At 31.6% G+C, this 16,238-nt stretch overlaps 1 protein-coding gene across 1 annotated transcript in view; it reads right to left on the reverse strand.

The window, feature by feature from the left end:
• Positions 1-16,238, reverse strand: part of LOC128168357 (uncharacterized) — a 97,645-nt gene that overhangs the window by 9,128 nt on the left and 72,279 nt on the right. The window contains exons 11-22 of the mRNA XM_052834602.1: positions 13,764-13,952; positions 13,257-13,445; positions 4,320-4,511; positions 3,415-3,514; positions 3,055-3,185; positions 2,770-2,972; positions 1,171-1,258; positions 984-1,060; positions 850-886; positions 640-737; positions 357-476; positions 94-242 (exon numbers count right to left, since the gene is read on the reverse strand). Coding sequence (XP_052690562.1) covers positions 94-242; positions 357-476; positions 640-737; positions 850-886; positions 984-1,060; positions 1,171-1,258; positions 2,770-2,972; positions 3,055-3,185; positions 3,415-3,514; positions 4,320-4,511; positions 13,257-13,445; positions 13,764-13,952 — 1,573 coding nt within the window. The remainder of the gene's footprint in view (positions 1-93; positions 243-356; positions 477-639; positions 738-849; positions 887-983; positions 1,061-1,170; positions 1,259-2,769; positions 2,973-3,054; positions 3,186-3,414; positions 3,515-4,319; positions 4,512-13,256; positions 13,446-13,763; positions 13,953-16,238) is intronic.

Below are 16,238 nucleotides of genomic sequence, written 5' to 3' on the forward strand. Positions count from 1 at the left end.
TGTTTCAGTGTAAACAATCTCCGATATATAACGAAAACGACAAAAGGCGGCACAAGGAAAGTTGATGGGTTATTGAATTAATTATAAGCATACCTGCAGTGAACAACTATAGGCCCCTTCAGAGTTCCCGGTGTATGAATGACTTTAGAATGGAAGTGAACAAGCGACGAGGCATATGCCGGTACTCCTTTATCCGGCCAGGCAGTGAAATGAAATTGTCGTATTGTTCTGCTCTCCTTACCCTGATAAAATATAGAAAAGACCTCGAGTATCCACACAAAATAATGGCCCAGATATTCTTGGGAGCGTATTGTCCAAGACCCAAATTTATACATATTTGTTTGATGAAGACTTACATTTATAAGATTAAACGTGCGAATTGTGAAGTCTGCAAAAGACTCGCTAACCACCAGTTCAAGCTTCATATTTCTAGTATCCATCGTATCAGAGTCTGGCCAGTACTGAATACATTTGACCTACAAACATACATGTTCCAAATAGCAAAACCAAACCTAAATGAGTTAAATTACACAACCATATTTTGAAATCAATTAATAAACACGTTCGATTCGACACACGAAATAGAAATAAACTATATTTTAGAAAGAAAAAAATTAAGCAAATGCTTAGATATTTTACTTTGTCATCCTCAACAAGATTGGTAAGCATAACAATTTTGTCACATTTCTCATTCCACACCATCCACCAGAAGTCATCTATAGTGTTGATCAACGGACCTAGAACGATGACAATACTGAGTTATTTGTTCATGTGTTCCTTTATTCAATTCAAGAATCAAGTGACTTTCCTCCTTTAAAAATGAACATTTTTAATAGAGACAGTATTTACCTTGCGCTGCAATGTACGATTTAACATTACCAAATCCCTGAAATAAAATAAGATAACGTAAGGAAAAAAGGCAATGTTCTCAACTACTTCTATTGTACAATTATATCATATCTACCATTAAGAACACAAATTACATGTATAAAAGATGCATTAATAAAGTCTGAATCCGAACTGCCCTTTTCAATCGTCAAGAGTACTCGTGTTTCATCATCTACAAAACATTTAAACAGACGTTAACAGATAAATATATCCCTAATGATTAATATCAAAAATCGAATATGTCTCAATTACTGTAATTAGATAGGTATAAAACATCCTTACATGGATATATATTCTTGTACTTATTTTTTGACTTATTTCCTGGCACCACAGCAGCTGTTGCAGGGAATTGTAGGCCCGTATAAAACTTCTATCAGAAGAAATTTTTATATGAAAAGTCAGTATTTCCCTTAGGCGAACGTTTTTTTAATAGATGGATTACGGATCCGCCGACCGAATTTTTTTTACTTTTACAAAAAAAATAAAATGCACTTTTCCAAATTTTTTTTTACTGACCGACATAAATTTAAAGAAATACAAAAAATAAAATAAAATGGCTGGTGAAAAATATCAATAAAAACCACATAAATTGGTTTCATTCACGAAAAAATTACCTTAACTTTTACACTTTCAGTTTTTTTCAGTTAATTTCAAGCCTCTCGATTCTCTTTAATTGGGGGCGATATTCGGCCCCATTCCCAACGTGAAAAGGCATATTTTCCCCCCAAATTGAGTGTTTTCCCCAATTTGAGATCGCCCAACATTAATAACGTAACTTAAAAGAAAACTATACTTATTCTAAATATATATTGTATATTCAGCAGTCATAAAGGCACTGTGAATATGTGCAACACTACCGCGTTGTAAACTGTTTCTTGTGATCGGTAACTTAGCCAGAATTTCCTTAGACAGAGATGGTGTAATTTTAAAAACGATGTTTATTAATTTACTTTTTTTTCTGATATTACAGTTAGTTGATAAGCTGTTAGTAGTTTATAATTCTGCAGTAAATGTTAAAATTATTATAAATTTTTTTGTCTAAACAGATCTAGATCCTCTACAAAACGGTAGTAAGTGGGTCAATGGGTTGGACTAATACCCCAAAATACACAGAAGTACAGAGACTGATTTAATAAATATTGTCAATAGGCTAACACAATCAGGAAACATTTATCTGTAAAATGTATAAATACAAATATAGATTAAATTTTACATTAATAAAAATAAGATTACTTTTTTTTTAAATTCTAAAAATTTTTTTTTTATTATTTTCTATGCCATTTGACATATAGCAGGCTACTAAACACAAAAAACCTTTTGGGAAATTTTACATCTTCAGTCAGTAACAAACTTGTATCACACACTGTGAATACACTTTTTTCCTTCTCCTTATTATACACACATGTTCCCAGTTTTAAAAATAATTAAAAAAAAATAACTTTTAAAAAATCCTATCAATATACCCTGGTTTTTGTTCAGGGGACTGTACATTAAGCAAGGAAAAAAATTCCCAATTTCTATCAAAACGTTGCATTTTTCCCAATCCATTGGCCCCGGCCCCAGTACCAAAAATAGGTGTGAGAGGCCTGAATTTGTAAATCGTGTGTCAATAGAGGTGTGAGACCTGCGGTTCGGAATGCCCTAAAAGTGGCCCAAAGACACACTTAAGCATGTGTACATGGAATAGTAAATAAAAAATCAAACAAAACATAAGACTTATTTTATTTCTTTGAAGTTTGCCATGTTTTTTTTTCTTTTTTTTTTCGACCTACCGACCCAATTTTTTAAATAAAAAATCCATAATCCAATTTAAAAAAAAATGTTCGCCTTAATAGTTTAAATCAGTTTTATCAAGGCTTAACGATTCATTTGGTACTGAACCTTAAATTGTTCTGCAAAAAAATCCTGATTTCCTTTTTTACTCTCCACGTAATTTTTGAACTCAGAGACAGGAATCGCTGTTCCGGATGGCCGACACACAGGCGAGAATTCGTAGTAGACTTCTTGTCTAGCTTGCTTAGCCTTATCAGCGTCTGAACTGTTCATGTTGTAATAAGTATCTCTCTGCTCGTTTAATGCTTGCACTACGTGAATTGTTAGATAAATTTATAACTTTTGTTTTTATAAAACCCCAAAATACGAACTTTAATTATCTTTTTTTCTCACCTTGTTTTGATGCGTCTTTATTTTTCTTTGCTCTGTTTGCGTTAACTTCTGCATATTGATGGTCGATGTCATCAAGAGATAAAGCGTCGTTTTTATAATATTTTGAATCTGGTTTCTTTGTTGTTCTTTTTCTTTTTCATATAAAACAATACTACATGAGAATTATACATAATGGCATGATTTGATATTTGAATCTAATTAGGTTTAGAATTCGAATTGAAGATTGCACTTAAATAAATTTTCTCAAGTGTTTCTCAGTCTGTTATGAAACTTGATTTTCGATGAAAAAACAGAAACAACCCAATAAATTTGCCCAATATCCTAAAACATTCAATAACAACCTGATAATTATAATCTCACCTTAACACAATGATTACAACAATAACAACTACTGCAATCACAGCCAAGCTCACTACGGAAATCACCGCGACAACTGCTTCTGAGAGAGAATCGTCTTTTTCTGAAACCGATTAAATATTCATTTGAGAGGAAAACACAACATTATAGTTACTATACCTGCGTTGAATAGCCTCTCTACGCTAAGAAAGCAAATGTTATATTGAATGCGCAGTTAGAGTAAAACATGCAAACATGCTTTTGTGGGATATTGAACAGACATGAAACTAACTGTATGTTCAATATAAACATGCTTATACGTGTTTTAATCTTAAAGAGAATGTCAAACTTTAAGATCAATTTGCACTAACTCTGTAAGATACATGTATCAATTCATTGCTTTTTAATTATGTTGTCCAAATGAAAAGTACATCATGTTATCATTATTTCATGGATCATATTTTAATAGCGGCAACAATATGTTACAGAAAAAGTAAAATAAATCTTTTTATTTCTATTTTCTTAGTGCCCTTATAATATATTTTTTTAAAATTTGGGCAAGTTGTTCTGATTAGACAACGAGATAACCACATGCTAAAATATGCAATTTATTCCCTATATTCTGTCAATGAAGTGAGCAGCAATGGCTGTCGAAAATTACAAAACCAAAATCCAAATAACCTTTTTTTTTAAAAAATATGAAATCTAAGGACAACAGTGGAATTCAAGCGACCCTAATAGAAGGAAAGAGGACTATAGTTTTGATAAAAATCAATACATGTTATGATCGAGAAATATTGATAAATATATTTTTAACATATAATAAGATATCTTTATCGTAGATATTACTTGTGTATGTAGGGGTTTGGCAGTAAAACGAGTTAATGCCTCCTTTATACGAGTTTGAACAGAGATTCATTTAGCATTACCTTCACATTCCGGTTGTGTACCGCCAAAAAACAAAAACGATGTATTTTGTTGACATGTCGCCTTTTGTGGTCCTTTCAAGCGAAAATCCCTTTTGCATTCAAATTGTATGGTTGAATTGTATTTATGGCTTGTTTTGTTTGGCATAATTATTACGTCCTTTTGTTGAAGTGTTGGAGTTCTACATCTAACCTCTAACAAGCAAAGCGTTTGAAAACTGTGTTAGTAAACACAAAGGAAGCACTGCATTTCAGTTAATAGCATAGAAACATACCGGTATTTCAACATTTACTAGATGTTGCCAACTACATATCTTGTACAGGGCTGCTACTATGAGAGTTGACAAGGATAGGGTAGCATAGGATACACGATACATGATAGAAATATTCAAGTATAGTTCTACCCTATCCTTTCCTATCATATCCTATATTGCATGCTGTGGCCGATCAGATTCGAGTATAAATCTCAGAGTGGTTTTGCGAAACAAAAATTGATTTGAAAATACATTATCGACATCAATTTAATGTGTTATACAAAGTAAAACAATTAAGAATTAATATTAAAGCTATATATCTATAAAGCAGCAAAGAAAGTTAATGCGCGCTACATATTTGTTAATTCGAAAACAGCGTAGATATATGGAGTTACTGTAATTTTTTTTTTACTTTGATTGCACAATACAGTGTAAAATAACTGCATAAATAAAGTTTTATTGATTTTTTAAAGACTTCAAGGGTATAAATACTGAAAAATTCAATCGATGCACAATTTGACATATAAGTAGACAAGTATCTAAACTAGAAACGGACGTTGTTTGTGAGTACTTATCACATTTCATATAATTTCTTCGATTTCCGATCCCAAGGACGTAAATAATTAGGAACCAATATACTGAAGTAACGAACATAAGAAATATAAGCTACATGTAACAATAAATGCGTAAGAATTTATATATTTTAATAATGAATTCAAAATCTATAACAATGCAACAAATATTATTAAATGCATTCTTTTTAATTATTAATAAACTAATAATTTCCCGTATCATGTTTTCATTTAACGGAGACAAAGGCGGCCGATAACCGATAATCTCCTTGGATATTATGTTTTAAGGAATGAAATGGTTTGTTAAAGCAATGAATAAAAGTGTTGTTTTTTTTTATCTCCGTTTGAATCATTTATATACACACATCTAATAAAAAATATGTAACCTGTTTGTTTAAATAATTGAGTACACTCCGCGTACGAATTAATATCACCGATGCACAGGTTATTAAGTAACTTAGTTCTAAAGATTTAGGTTTTCTGTATAAATTGGTCATTTAGATTGTAACATTAGTCAATAGATTGTTAATTAAGGTCTTCCGTTTTCCAACGGAAGACCTTATTGTTTTCGTTCGGTTTCTTTTTCCCTATTTAGGGCTTTTCGACTTTCGGTCGAAAAGACCTATTGTTATTCTGATGTTTTATTATTATTATTATTAGGGCTTTTCGACTTTCGGTCGAAAAGACCTATTGTTATTCTGATGTTTTATTATTATTTTTCTTTTTCTCGACAGATTTTCCGTCAGCGATTTTTTGAAAACGGAAAGGATTTCAGAATTAACTATGCTATAGTCTTATAGCATTTTTTAATGTCACCAGTATGTAAGGTTTTGGACTTCCGGTTTCGGTACTTCCTGTTCACACAAACAAAATAGTAGAAATTAAATGAATCAATATATTTTTTTTATTTTTAAAGGAAATTCGTTGTAATTTTAGAGTTAGATCAACCATGTCGAGTTGTTTAAAAAGTAAACCGGCAGCGAGTTTCTATCTTTTATCAGTTTTGAGATTTTAGGCCTCAAACTTGAGAAAAGGGGGGATGAAAAAATAAAAAACTCAAAAAAGCTTAGGAATGTTCTAAGACGTATATATATTGTTCAAATAGATGTAATTAAGATATATTCCAAGTTTCATTGAATAGTATTGAGTACTTCCGGTTTTATGAGCCGATGAAAATTGTCTATGGGAGTTTCTTTGTTAAATTGAATTCACGCATGTAACGTTTTCTCAAACAGTTTTCAAGCAAATATTTTTATATTTTGTATTTGCAATTAGGGACCTAATGCGCAGACCGGAAAAGGTCTTGGGAAAAAAATTCTGAAAAATAAGGGAGCTCAAGGGGTCAATATTAAAAACGGCTCTTTAGCTGTAACTTTTTTATTGTTTATCCGATTTTCCAAATCTTTTCGGTTTATAGTTCAGAATAAAGAGTACAATTTAAAAAATATGGTCCGAGTGGGCACTTTTTGACTCCTTATAGGGGTTTTAAGGGCCTAAAAATGATAACTTTATCAAATTTCAATTTGAAGAGTTATCTCGCTTTGCTCAATAAATGATTAGGATAGATATTGTGTTAATAGACGTCATTAAGATATATTCCAAGTTTCATTGAATAGTATCGAGTACTTCCGGTTTTATGAGCCGATGAAAATTGTCTATGGGAGTTTCTATGTTAAATTGAATTCACGCATGTAACGTTTTCTCGAACAGTTTTTAAGCAAATATTTTTATATTTTGTACTTGTAATGAGGGACTAAATGCGCAGACCGGAAAAGGTTTTAGGAAAAAAATTCTGAAAATTGAGGGACCTGAAGGGGTCAGTATTAAAAACAGCCCTTTAGCTATAACTTTTTTATTACTCATCCAATTTTCAAACTCTTTTCAGTTATTAGTTAAGAATAAAGAGTACAATTTAAAAATCATAGTCTAATGGCCAATTTTTGACTCCTTATAGGGGTTTTAAGGGCCTGAAAATGATAACTTTATCACATTTTTAAAATTTTAATTCAAGAGTTATCTCGCTTTGCTCAATGAATGAATAGCATTAGAGCTTTAGGCATACTAAAACACTTGAATCTTAAATGAGTACTTTCTTATATATGAATTTTAAGAACTTTTTTTTCAAGAAATAAACGATGTAGTTGGATAAAAAATTCTGCAGTTGTCTTTCTTTGGGCATTTATTTTCTTAAATGTTAACGTGTGGGTATATGCTCATGATGTTTTTTTATTTTTTAGAATACAGATTTTGAGAGAAAATATAATAAATTTAAATAAGGGGTTCTAAGGGCTGTCGAAAAGCCCTTCCTTTTTGTTGGAGACAAAAATAGGTCTAGTTATTATTATTATTATTATTCTTTTTCTCGACAGAATTTCCGTCAGCGATTTTTTGAAAACGGAAAGGATTTCAGAAATAACTATACAATAGTCTTATAGCAATTTCAAATGTCACCAGTATGTAAGGTTTTGGACTTCCGGTTCCGGTACTTCCGGTTCACACAAGCAAAATAGTAGAAATTAAATGAATCAATATGTTGTTTCTATTTTTAAAGGAAATTCGTTGTAATTTTAGAGTTAGATCAACCATGTCGAGTTGTTTAAAAAGTAAAGCGGCGCCGAGTTTCTATCTCTTATCACTTTTGAGATTTTAGGCCTCAAACTTGAGAAAAGGGGGGATGAAAAAATAAAAAACTCAGAAAAGCTTAGGAATGTTCTAAAACGGATATATATTGTTCAAATAGAGGTAATTAAGATATATTCCAAGTTTCATTAAATAGTATTGAGTACTTCCGGTTTTATGAGCCGATGAAAATTGTCTATGGGAGTTTCTATGTTAAATTGAATTCACGCATGTAACGTTTTCTCAAACAGTTTTCAAGCAAATATTTTTATATTTTGTATTTGCAATAAAGGACCTAATGCGCAGACCGGAAAAGGTCTTGGGAAAAAAATTCCGAAAAATACGGGACCTGAAGGGGTCAATATTCAAAACGGCTCTTTAGCTGTAACTTTTTTATTGTTTATCCGATTTTCAAAATCTTTTCGGTTTATAGTTAAGAATAAAAAGTAAAATATAAAAAATATGGTCCGAGGGGGCACTTTTTGACTCCTTGTAGGGGTTTTAAGGGTCTGAAAATGATAACTTTATCACAATTCAAAAAAAATTAAATTTCAAGAGTTATCTCGCTTTGCTCAATAAATATATAATGTTTGAATAGACGTTTTTAAGATATATTCAAAGTTTCATTGAATAGTATTGAGTACTTCCGGTTTTATGAGCCGATGAAAATTGTCTATGGGAGTTTCTATGTTTAATTGAATTCACGCATGTAACGTTTTCTCAAATAGTTTTTAAGCAAATATTTTTATATTTTTTACTTGTAATGAGGGACTAAATGCGCAGACCGGAAAAGGTTTTAGGAAAAAAATTCCGAAAATTGAGGGACCTGAAGGGGTCAGTCTTAAAAACCGCCCTTTAGCTATAACTTTTTTAATACTCATCCAATTTTCCAACTCTTTTCAGTTATTAGTTTAGAATAAAGAGTACAATTTAAAAGTCATGGTCAAAAGGGCCACTTTTTGACTCCTTATAGGGGTTTTAAGGGCCTAAAAATGATAACTTTATCACATTTCAAAAAAATTAAATTTCAAGAGTTATCTCGCTTTGCTCAATGAATGATTAGCATTAGAGCTATTGGCCTACCAAAAGTCTTGAATCATAGTTGAGTTTATTCTTACATATGAATTTTTAGAACTTTTATTTCAGGAAACAAACGATATAGCTGGATAAAAAATTCTGAAGTTGTCTTTCTTTGGGCATTTAATTTTTTAAATGTTAACGTGTTGGTATATGCTCATGATATTTTCCTAATTTTTAATATACAGATTCTGAGAAAAAATATGATAAATTTAAATAAGGGGTTTTAAGGGCTGTCGAAAAGCCCTTCCTTTTTGTTGGAGACAAAAATAGGTCTAGTATTACTTTTTTTTCTTCTTACAAAATTTGTGCAGGCGATTTCTCGGAAATGGCTGAACCGATTTTCGTGAAACTTTCAGATCTAATAGATATTAGTCCGAACTTAATATACATTTTTTTTATTTTGATGACGTCATTTCCGTTCTTGAGAAAATGACGTTTTAGCGATTTTCAGAGGGTCGGCTTGTCCAGGGATCTCCTCCTAAACGGTAAAAGATATTGAGTTCAAACTTTCAGGGATTGTAGACAAGAGATTGTAGATGTGCAATTTGGCATTCATATTTGTCATGCTCAAAAGGCGTTAAAGCTCGCCTGGTCCCGAAAATTGAGACTAAAAAAACGTCGTAATTTTTCATGGTTTTCTTAGTTTACCTCTTTTCTGAAAAATATTTTGTTAACACATGAAATGAAAAAAAAGTTTATATTTACAAGACCTTTCATTTCATATCGAGAAAAAGGGGCTGACCCCTAACATAAGGGGACCAAAGGGCTCTAAAGTCTTTCATCTGTAGCCCTTTACTGAGGGATATTTTGTGAACAGTTATAGAAGCAAATATGTTTATCTAACAGTTATGTATCCAAGCAATGTAATGATTTTATCATGTGTTACGTAATTAGGGGTTTTTAGGGGCCAAAAGTCCAGAATTTTGATCACCAATATCTCAGAAAGGAAAATATTTTGAAATGCAGTATAGAAGAAAAGATGCTCAGAATGATGAATTAAATCATATGCAATTTTCAAAATTTCGTTAAACGGCCCCTATAAGGAGTTAAGGGATCGGCCCCTAAAATGTTCTTTCCAATATATCTCAAGAACGGTAATGAATTTCTAAACAGTTGTTGAACAAAATGTATTGAGATTTAAATGACCTTTTATTTGATATCGAGAAAAAGGGGCTGGCCCCTAAAATTAGGGTACCAAAGGGCTCTAAAGTCTTTTATCTGTAGCCCTTTACTGAGGGATATTTTGGGAACGATTATGTAAGCAAATATGATTATGTCACAGTTATGTATCCAAGCAATGTAATGATTTTATCATGTTTTGTAATTAGGGGTTTTTAGGGGCCAAAAGTCCAGAATTTTGATCACATATATCTCAGAAAGGAAAAATATTTTGAAATGCAATATAGAAGAAAAGATGCTCAAAATGGTGTATCAAATCATATGCAATTTTCAAAATTTCGTTAAAATGCCCCTATAAGGAGTTTAGGGATCAGCCCTTAAAATGTTCTTTCCCATATATCTCAAGAACGGTAACAAATTTCTAAACAGTTGTTGAACATAATGTGTTGAGATTTAAATGACCTTTTATTTGATATCGAGAAAAAGATGCTGGCCCCTTAAATAAGGGGACCAAAGGGCTCTAAAGTCTTTTATCTGTAGCTCTTTACTGAGGGATATGTTGTGAACGGTTATAGAAGCAAATATGTTTATCTTACAATTATGTATCCAAGCAATGTAATGATTTTATCATGTGTTACATAATAAGGGGGTTTTAGGGGCCAAAATTATAGAATTTTGATGACCAATATCTCAGAAAGGAAAAATATTTTGAAATGCAGTAAAGAAGAAAAGATACTTAGAATGGTGTACTAAATAATATGCAATTTTCAAAATTTCGTTAAACGGCCCCTATAAGGAGTTAAGGGATCAGCCCCTTAAACGTTCTTTCCCATATCTCTCAAAAACGGTAACGAATTTCTACACAGTTGTTGAACAAAATGTGTTGAGATTTAAATGACCTTTTATTTGATATAAAAAAGGAACTGACCCCTAGAATTAGGGAACTAAAGGGCTCTAAAAATTTTCAACTGTAGCTCTTTACTGAGGGAAATTTAATGAAAGGCTATAGAAGCAAATATGTTTATCTTACAGTTCTGTATCCAAGTAATGTAATGATGTATTCATGTGTTATGGAATAAGGATCTTTTAGGGGTCATGAGTCCATAAACCAGCTATATCTCAAAAATGAAAATATTTTGAAATGCAGTGTAGAAGAAAAGATGCTCAAAATGATGTACTTTACAAAATGCAACCTTCAAAATTTGGTTCAGCGGCTCCAATAAGGAGGTAAGGGACTGACCCCTAAAACTTTTTTTTCTCAGATATCTCAAGGTCGGTGACGAATTTCTAAACACTAGTTGAACAAAGCTCTTATACCTGAAACAAAATAGTATCTGGCCCTTAGAATGTAGACCCTGTTTTTCTATTCTAAATCATGTTTAGCTGTTAAATAGCAAAATCAAGATCGAACATGTATCTCAAATTCTAAAATCAGACGGAAGACCTCCTCCTTGCTCGCAACGAGATCGTGTCTAGTTAAATAATTTTTTTTTAAAATTCGTTTTGATAAACTCTTATAGGATATGATATGATTGGATAGAGCTTTTTTGCAGTATAGGATACAGCTGGATATAATATGGGACTGGATTGTTTTCTCAACTCTCACAATAGAAGCACTGTAATATTAAATGGTCTTTAAGATGTAAAATAGTACCAATATATTCTCTAGCTGAATCATTTAGCAGGAACAATGCAAAGATGTGTTTGTCTATAGTAAATGTCACAATAATTAAATAAATAGTTAAAAAATGTTTATGACATGTTGGTCTAGATGCATACAACTAGAGAAATCTGAATTCCAGATTTCTGAACATGATGTGAGGAGGAATACCTCTTTCATACAAAATATTTTTTGAGAATAACAATTGAACTGGCCTATAGGACCAGTATTGGTTTCCGTCTTTACAACAAAATATCGATTTCTGTTTTACTTCTTGATTTTACACAGTAAACTCTAAGGTTCTAGTTTTCATAGTGTATTGTAATTGAAATAAAAGTTTCACAGTCTGAACAGTATGAGTAATGGTCGCCTTTTTACTTGATTATCTTTGAATTTCATTTTCAGTTTACTTTCTATAATACGATACATGTTCTTTATATGCGATTTCAAAGGTCGCAAACTCTTTGACTCTTTACGGCAAATAATGCACGTTGCCTTAGTTTTTCCAACAGAAATAACAGAAAGAGTGATCTATATAGATGTTGAAGGATCTGTACGAGGCGTTCGGACACTATCATCATTCACCGTACATTCAACTAAACTGTTTCCGTTTTGACAGTTGCATCCTTTGTATAAAGGGACATACCTGGTGCCGGGATGACAAGGGGACGGATTTCAAACTCTATCTGACCTACCCCCATTTTTTCTAATCTATAAATCTTCCTCTTGCATTTGTGGCATTAAATGTCACCAAAGGACACATTCCATGCAAAGAACGAACTGCATCTCTTTGCAATACCTCTCTCTCAATTGTACCATTTTCTATAGATGTTCTGGAAAAGCAAACGCAACAGTTTTTTGCTCGGCATGATTTTTGTATGTTGCATATGTTTTGATTAACACAGAGTGAATGATTCTTTTTCTCAAATTAAGCGTGCTTCCTCTAAGGTTTTCCGGTTGGTTGCTTTAACATTTAAAGTATATAAATGCACTTTTTCCATCGATATCTTTAATTCAAAAAGCAGATGTGTATTAAAGGAAATAATCGAAATTAAATAAAAAAAAACCACAACTCTGCAGAAAAAAAGAAGAAAAGGTATTTATAAATGCCGTTAAATTTAAAAAAGAAAAAAGTATGCCATCAGATGGAAGAATAAAATCACGCGGTGTATTCTACTGAGCTTTCCAGAACATACACACTTTGGTGTAAATATGGACCATTATGATAGAAATCAGTTTTCGAAATTTTTGTCGATTTTTGTTTTAAAAACTCGACCCCAGGGCCAGGGTGCCCCTAACATTTTTTTATCCCAATTTATTCCTTTGAACAAATCCCATCAAAATATCTTATCAAACTTTTGTACGGTCAGGTCAGACCTCAATGGTATATTGACCAAAAATCATGCAGAAATATACCATTTTAATAGGAGATATTCTGTTAGTGCAAACTTTAAAAATTAATTTTAAAATCGCAAGAGCAATATGATATGTTCGAAAATTTAGAAATATATACGATAGATAATAACACAAAACTGTGATTTTCAAAAGTGTTTTTTGCAGGAAATTCATCTCTCCTATAGGTCAGTTCAATTATTATTTGCAATGTATCCTTTAAACAGCTGAAATGAAGCAGTACCTTCACATTTTGGTGTGCCATCAATGAACCAAAAAGATGCATTTTGATGGCATGTGGCCTTTTGTGATCCTTTCAAGCTAAAGCCTTGTTTGCATTCAAACTGTATGGTTGAATTGTATTTATGATCTGTTTTGTCTGTTCGAATGATTATCTCCTTTTGTTCAAAATCTGGCATTCTGCATATGACCTCTAACAAGCAAAATGTTCAAGAACTTATTAAGTTAGCATATATAAAAGAAGCATAAGGTGTGAGTATTAACCATAGAACATAATTCTTTATCCACTAGATTTCGCTCACTATCTGATATTTTTTAAACAGAAGATACAAATACTTCAAACAGAAATGATATAAAACAAAGACAACCCTTAGATAAAAGTCTTCTGAAAAAAAAACCCTCGATGAATAATAGATTAAAAAAAATTGAAAAAGATAAATATGACACATATTGAAGATATCTTAGTTCCAGATACGTTTAGAGTGTGATTTTGAACTAAATAAAGCATTACCTTCACATTTTGGTGTGCCGTCAATGAACCAAAAAGATGCATTTTGATGACATGTGGCCTTTTGTGATCCTTTCAAGCTAAATCCTTGTTTGCATTCAAATTGTATGGTTGAATTGTATTTATGATCTGTTTCGTTAGTTAGAATGAGTATCTCCTTTTGTTCAAAAGCTGGAATTCTGCATATGACCTCTAACAAGCAAAATGTTCAAGAACTATGGTAACAAATATACTATAAAGATACTACATTTAGCTGTGTATTCTAGATCTATTCAGCGATTTTGGTGGATTCCGCTGAATCAAATACATCGCTCAATGCCATGCACATATAAATAAGAATAATCATCTTCAGGAATACGGTGATTCAAATCCACGCCAACGTGTTTAAAAACTAATCTCCGCCAAATATCGTACACGCCCAATTCAATACGATACGTTAACGGTTAAACAGACTTTAATACATTTTAATAGCACATAAAAAATCTCCACCTTTCTCAATATTGTTAACTACTAGTAAAAATGATCTCTAAACTTTGAAAGTATTTTGTCAAGCAAGTAAAAAAAATTAGCACAATATATAAATAGTAGCAGATAAATACGGCATCAAGAAAAAACGGATATACACTGTATTGGGGATATCAGAGTTGCCGGTAGATGTTTGGAAGTGATAGGAGACAAGAACGCTTCTTTCATGAAAGTTTTAACAGAAATTAATCAATATTTTCATCACATTAAAATCGCTACTTAGCCAACGATCTATAAATAAGATTTATTTTGATGACATGTAGCAGCTCGGGATTCATTTATACCCCAACTCCCCGATGTATTCAATTAAAAAATTGTATTTATAATTTGTTATGTTAGGAAGAATTAGTGTTCCAAGAGATTACGTTTTACATACAAACTCTAACTAACAACATGCTAAAAATGTTACAATCAATTTAAATGATGTAAACATTTAATTAAAACATTTAGATAAATATCTCGAGAGTAAGAAGCATTAAGTATTGAATTAACTGTTTTTTAAGAGACGTGTAAGCTTACACTTCTTTTAATGCAATTATTTTACATATTTTTTGTTGGTGTGTCATCTATGATTCATATCACCATCAAAGAGCGTAAAGTTTAAAAATCAACGCAACGATATCTGCTAAATCAAAAAAAAATTAAGTTAATATAGCGATAGGCATTAAATATTCAGCTATAAAAAATAGCTAATTTGTCTGCACTGCCAAATGCGTTATAGAGCAAACAATATTCAAAGAAGTAATTGAAGTTAGAATTATGAAAACAGATCGATATCAAAATGAAAACAATAAGATGATTGTCCAGGTACATTCCTACAAAAAAGCGGGCCTTTGAAAGATTTCCCCCCGAAAAGATAGACCTGGCATAGATTATCCTTTTAGAAAAATTATCACATTAGTTTTATATTTAGAAAATACCGTCCAGCTATATCAAAGTACATTTTTTTCCTTTTCCAAAAGTAATGTCACATTATGCACCGTGTTTCACAATGGCGCTGTATTGTATAAAGTAATACATCAAAATGTTCCTTATCAAAATTCTAATTTGAAGGTAAATTTTTATTATATTCCGTTGAACACTTAACAAGATATTGAAGTTTATAGCATGATTAAGCGTGACATCGCCGCATCATGAATTTACGTCTTTTTAATGGTTTGTATTTAAGTATAAATTACATGTTTAAAAATTCGAAGAAAGAACCAAACACCACATTATTTTGAAATAGATATATCATAGATATTTTCTAACTGTTTTAAAAAAAATAGGAAACGTTACCGTCCATTTCGGATATCTATGCAATGCCTTTTGTCTATACATCAAGGAGTTAAAGGACTGGGCAGGCGAATAGTAATACGAGGCATTTTTTGCTTTGATGGATAGAAATCACTAGAAATGTACTGAAATTGATATATCAACCTTAAAGCGAGAGCGAGTGAACAGGGTACTCTAAACGTGGTTCAAATATCTAATAAAACCATATGACATGTTAATAAATAAACTAAAACGACAGATGATAATTATACGCTCTGATGAAAAGGTAAAACTAGTAGGTTCTTACGTCATGAGCTATATCATACGCTACGTTCATGACTTCTTGAAAAGACCTCGGCAAACTGATCGCACATTAAATAATATCCAATATACTACTCCATCGATTACAAAAAGAGTAATTAGTTACTTTATAAAGAAATGAAAAAAAAAAAAAAAATAGAGCATATTGACCAATTTTTATAGAGTACTAAATTACGATATTCTACCAGAACGCCAAAGACCTAGAAATGACGTCGCTAGCATGCGGCGACTGTCCTTGCTTCACGCTCTACAAAATATATTATCTTCAGAAATAATTATCATTATGCATTAAAATTTTCAGATCTTTATTGAATAAGGTAGATATCTTAAAGCACAAGTTTTTGTCACTTTACGCGGATTTTTCACGATTTTATCACA

Source organism: Crassostrea angulata, chromosome 10 (assembly GCF_025612915.1).
Source record: "Crassostrea angulata isolate pt1a10 chromosome 10, ASM2561291v2, whole genome shotgun sequence".
Lineage (NCBI taxonomy): Eukaryota > Metazoa > Mollusca > Bivalvia > Ostreida > Ostreidae > Magallana > Magallana angulata.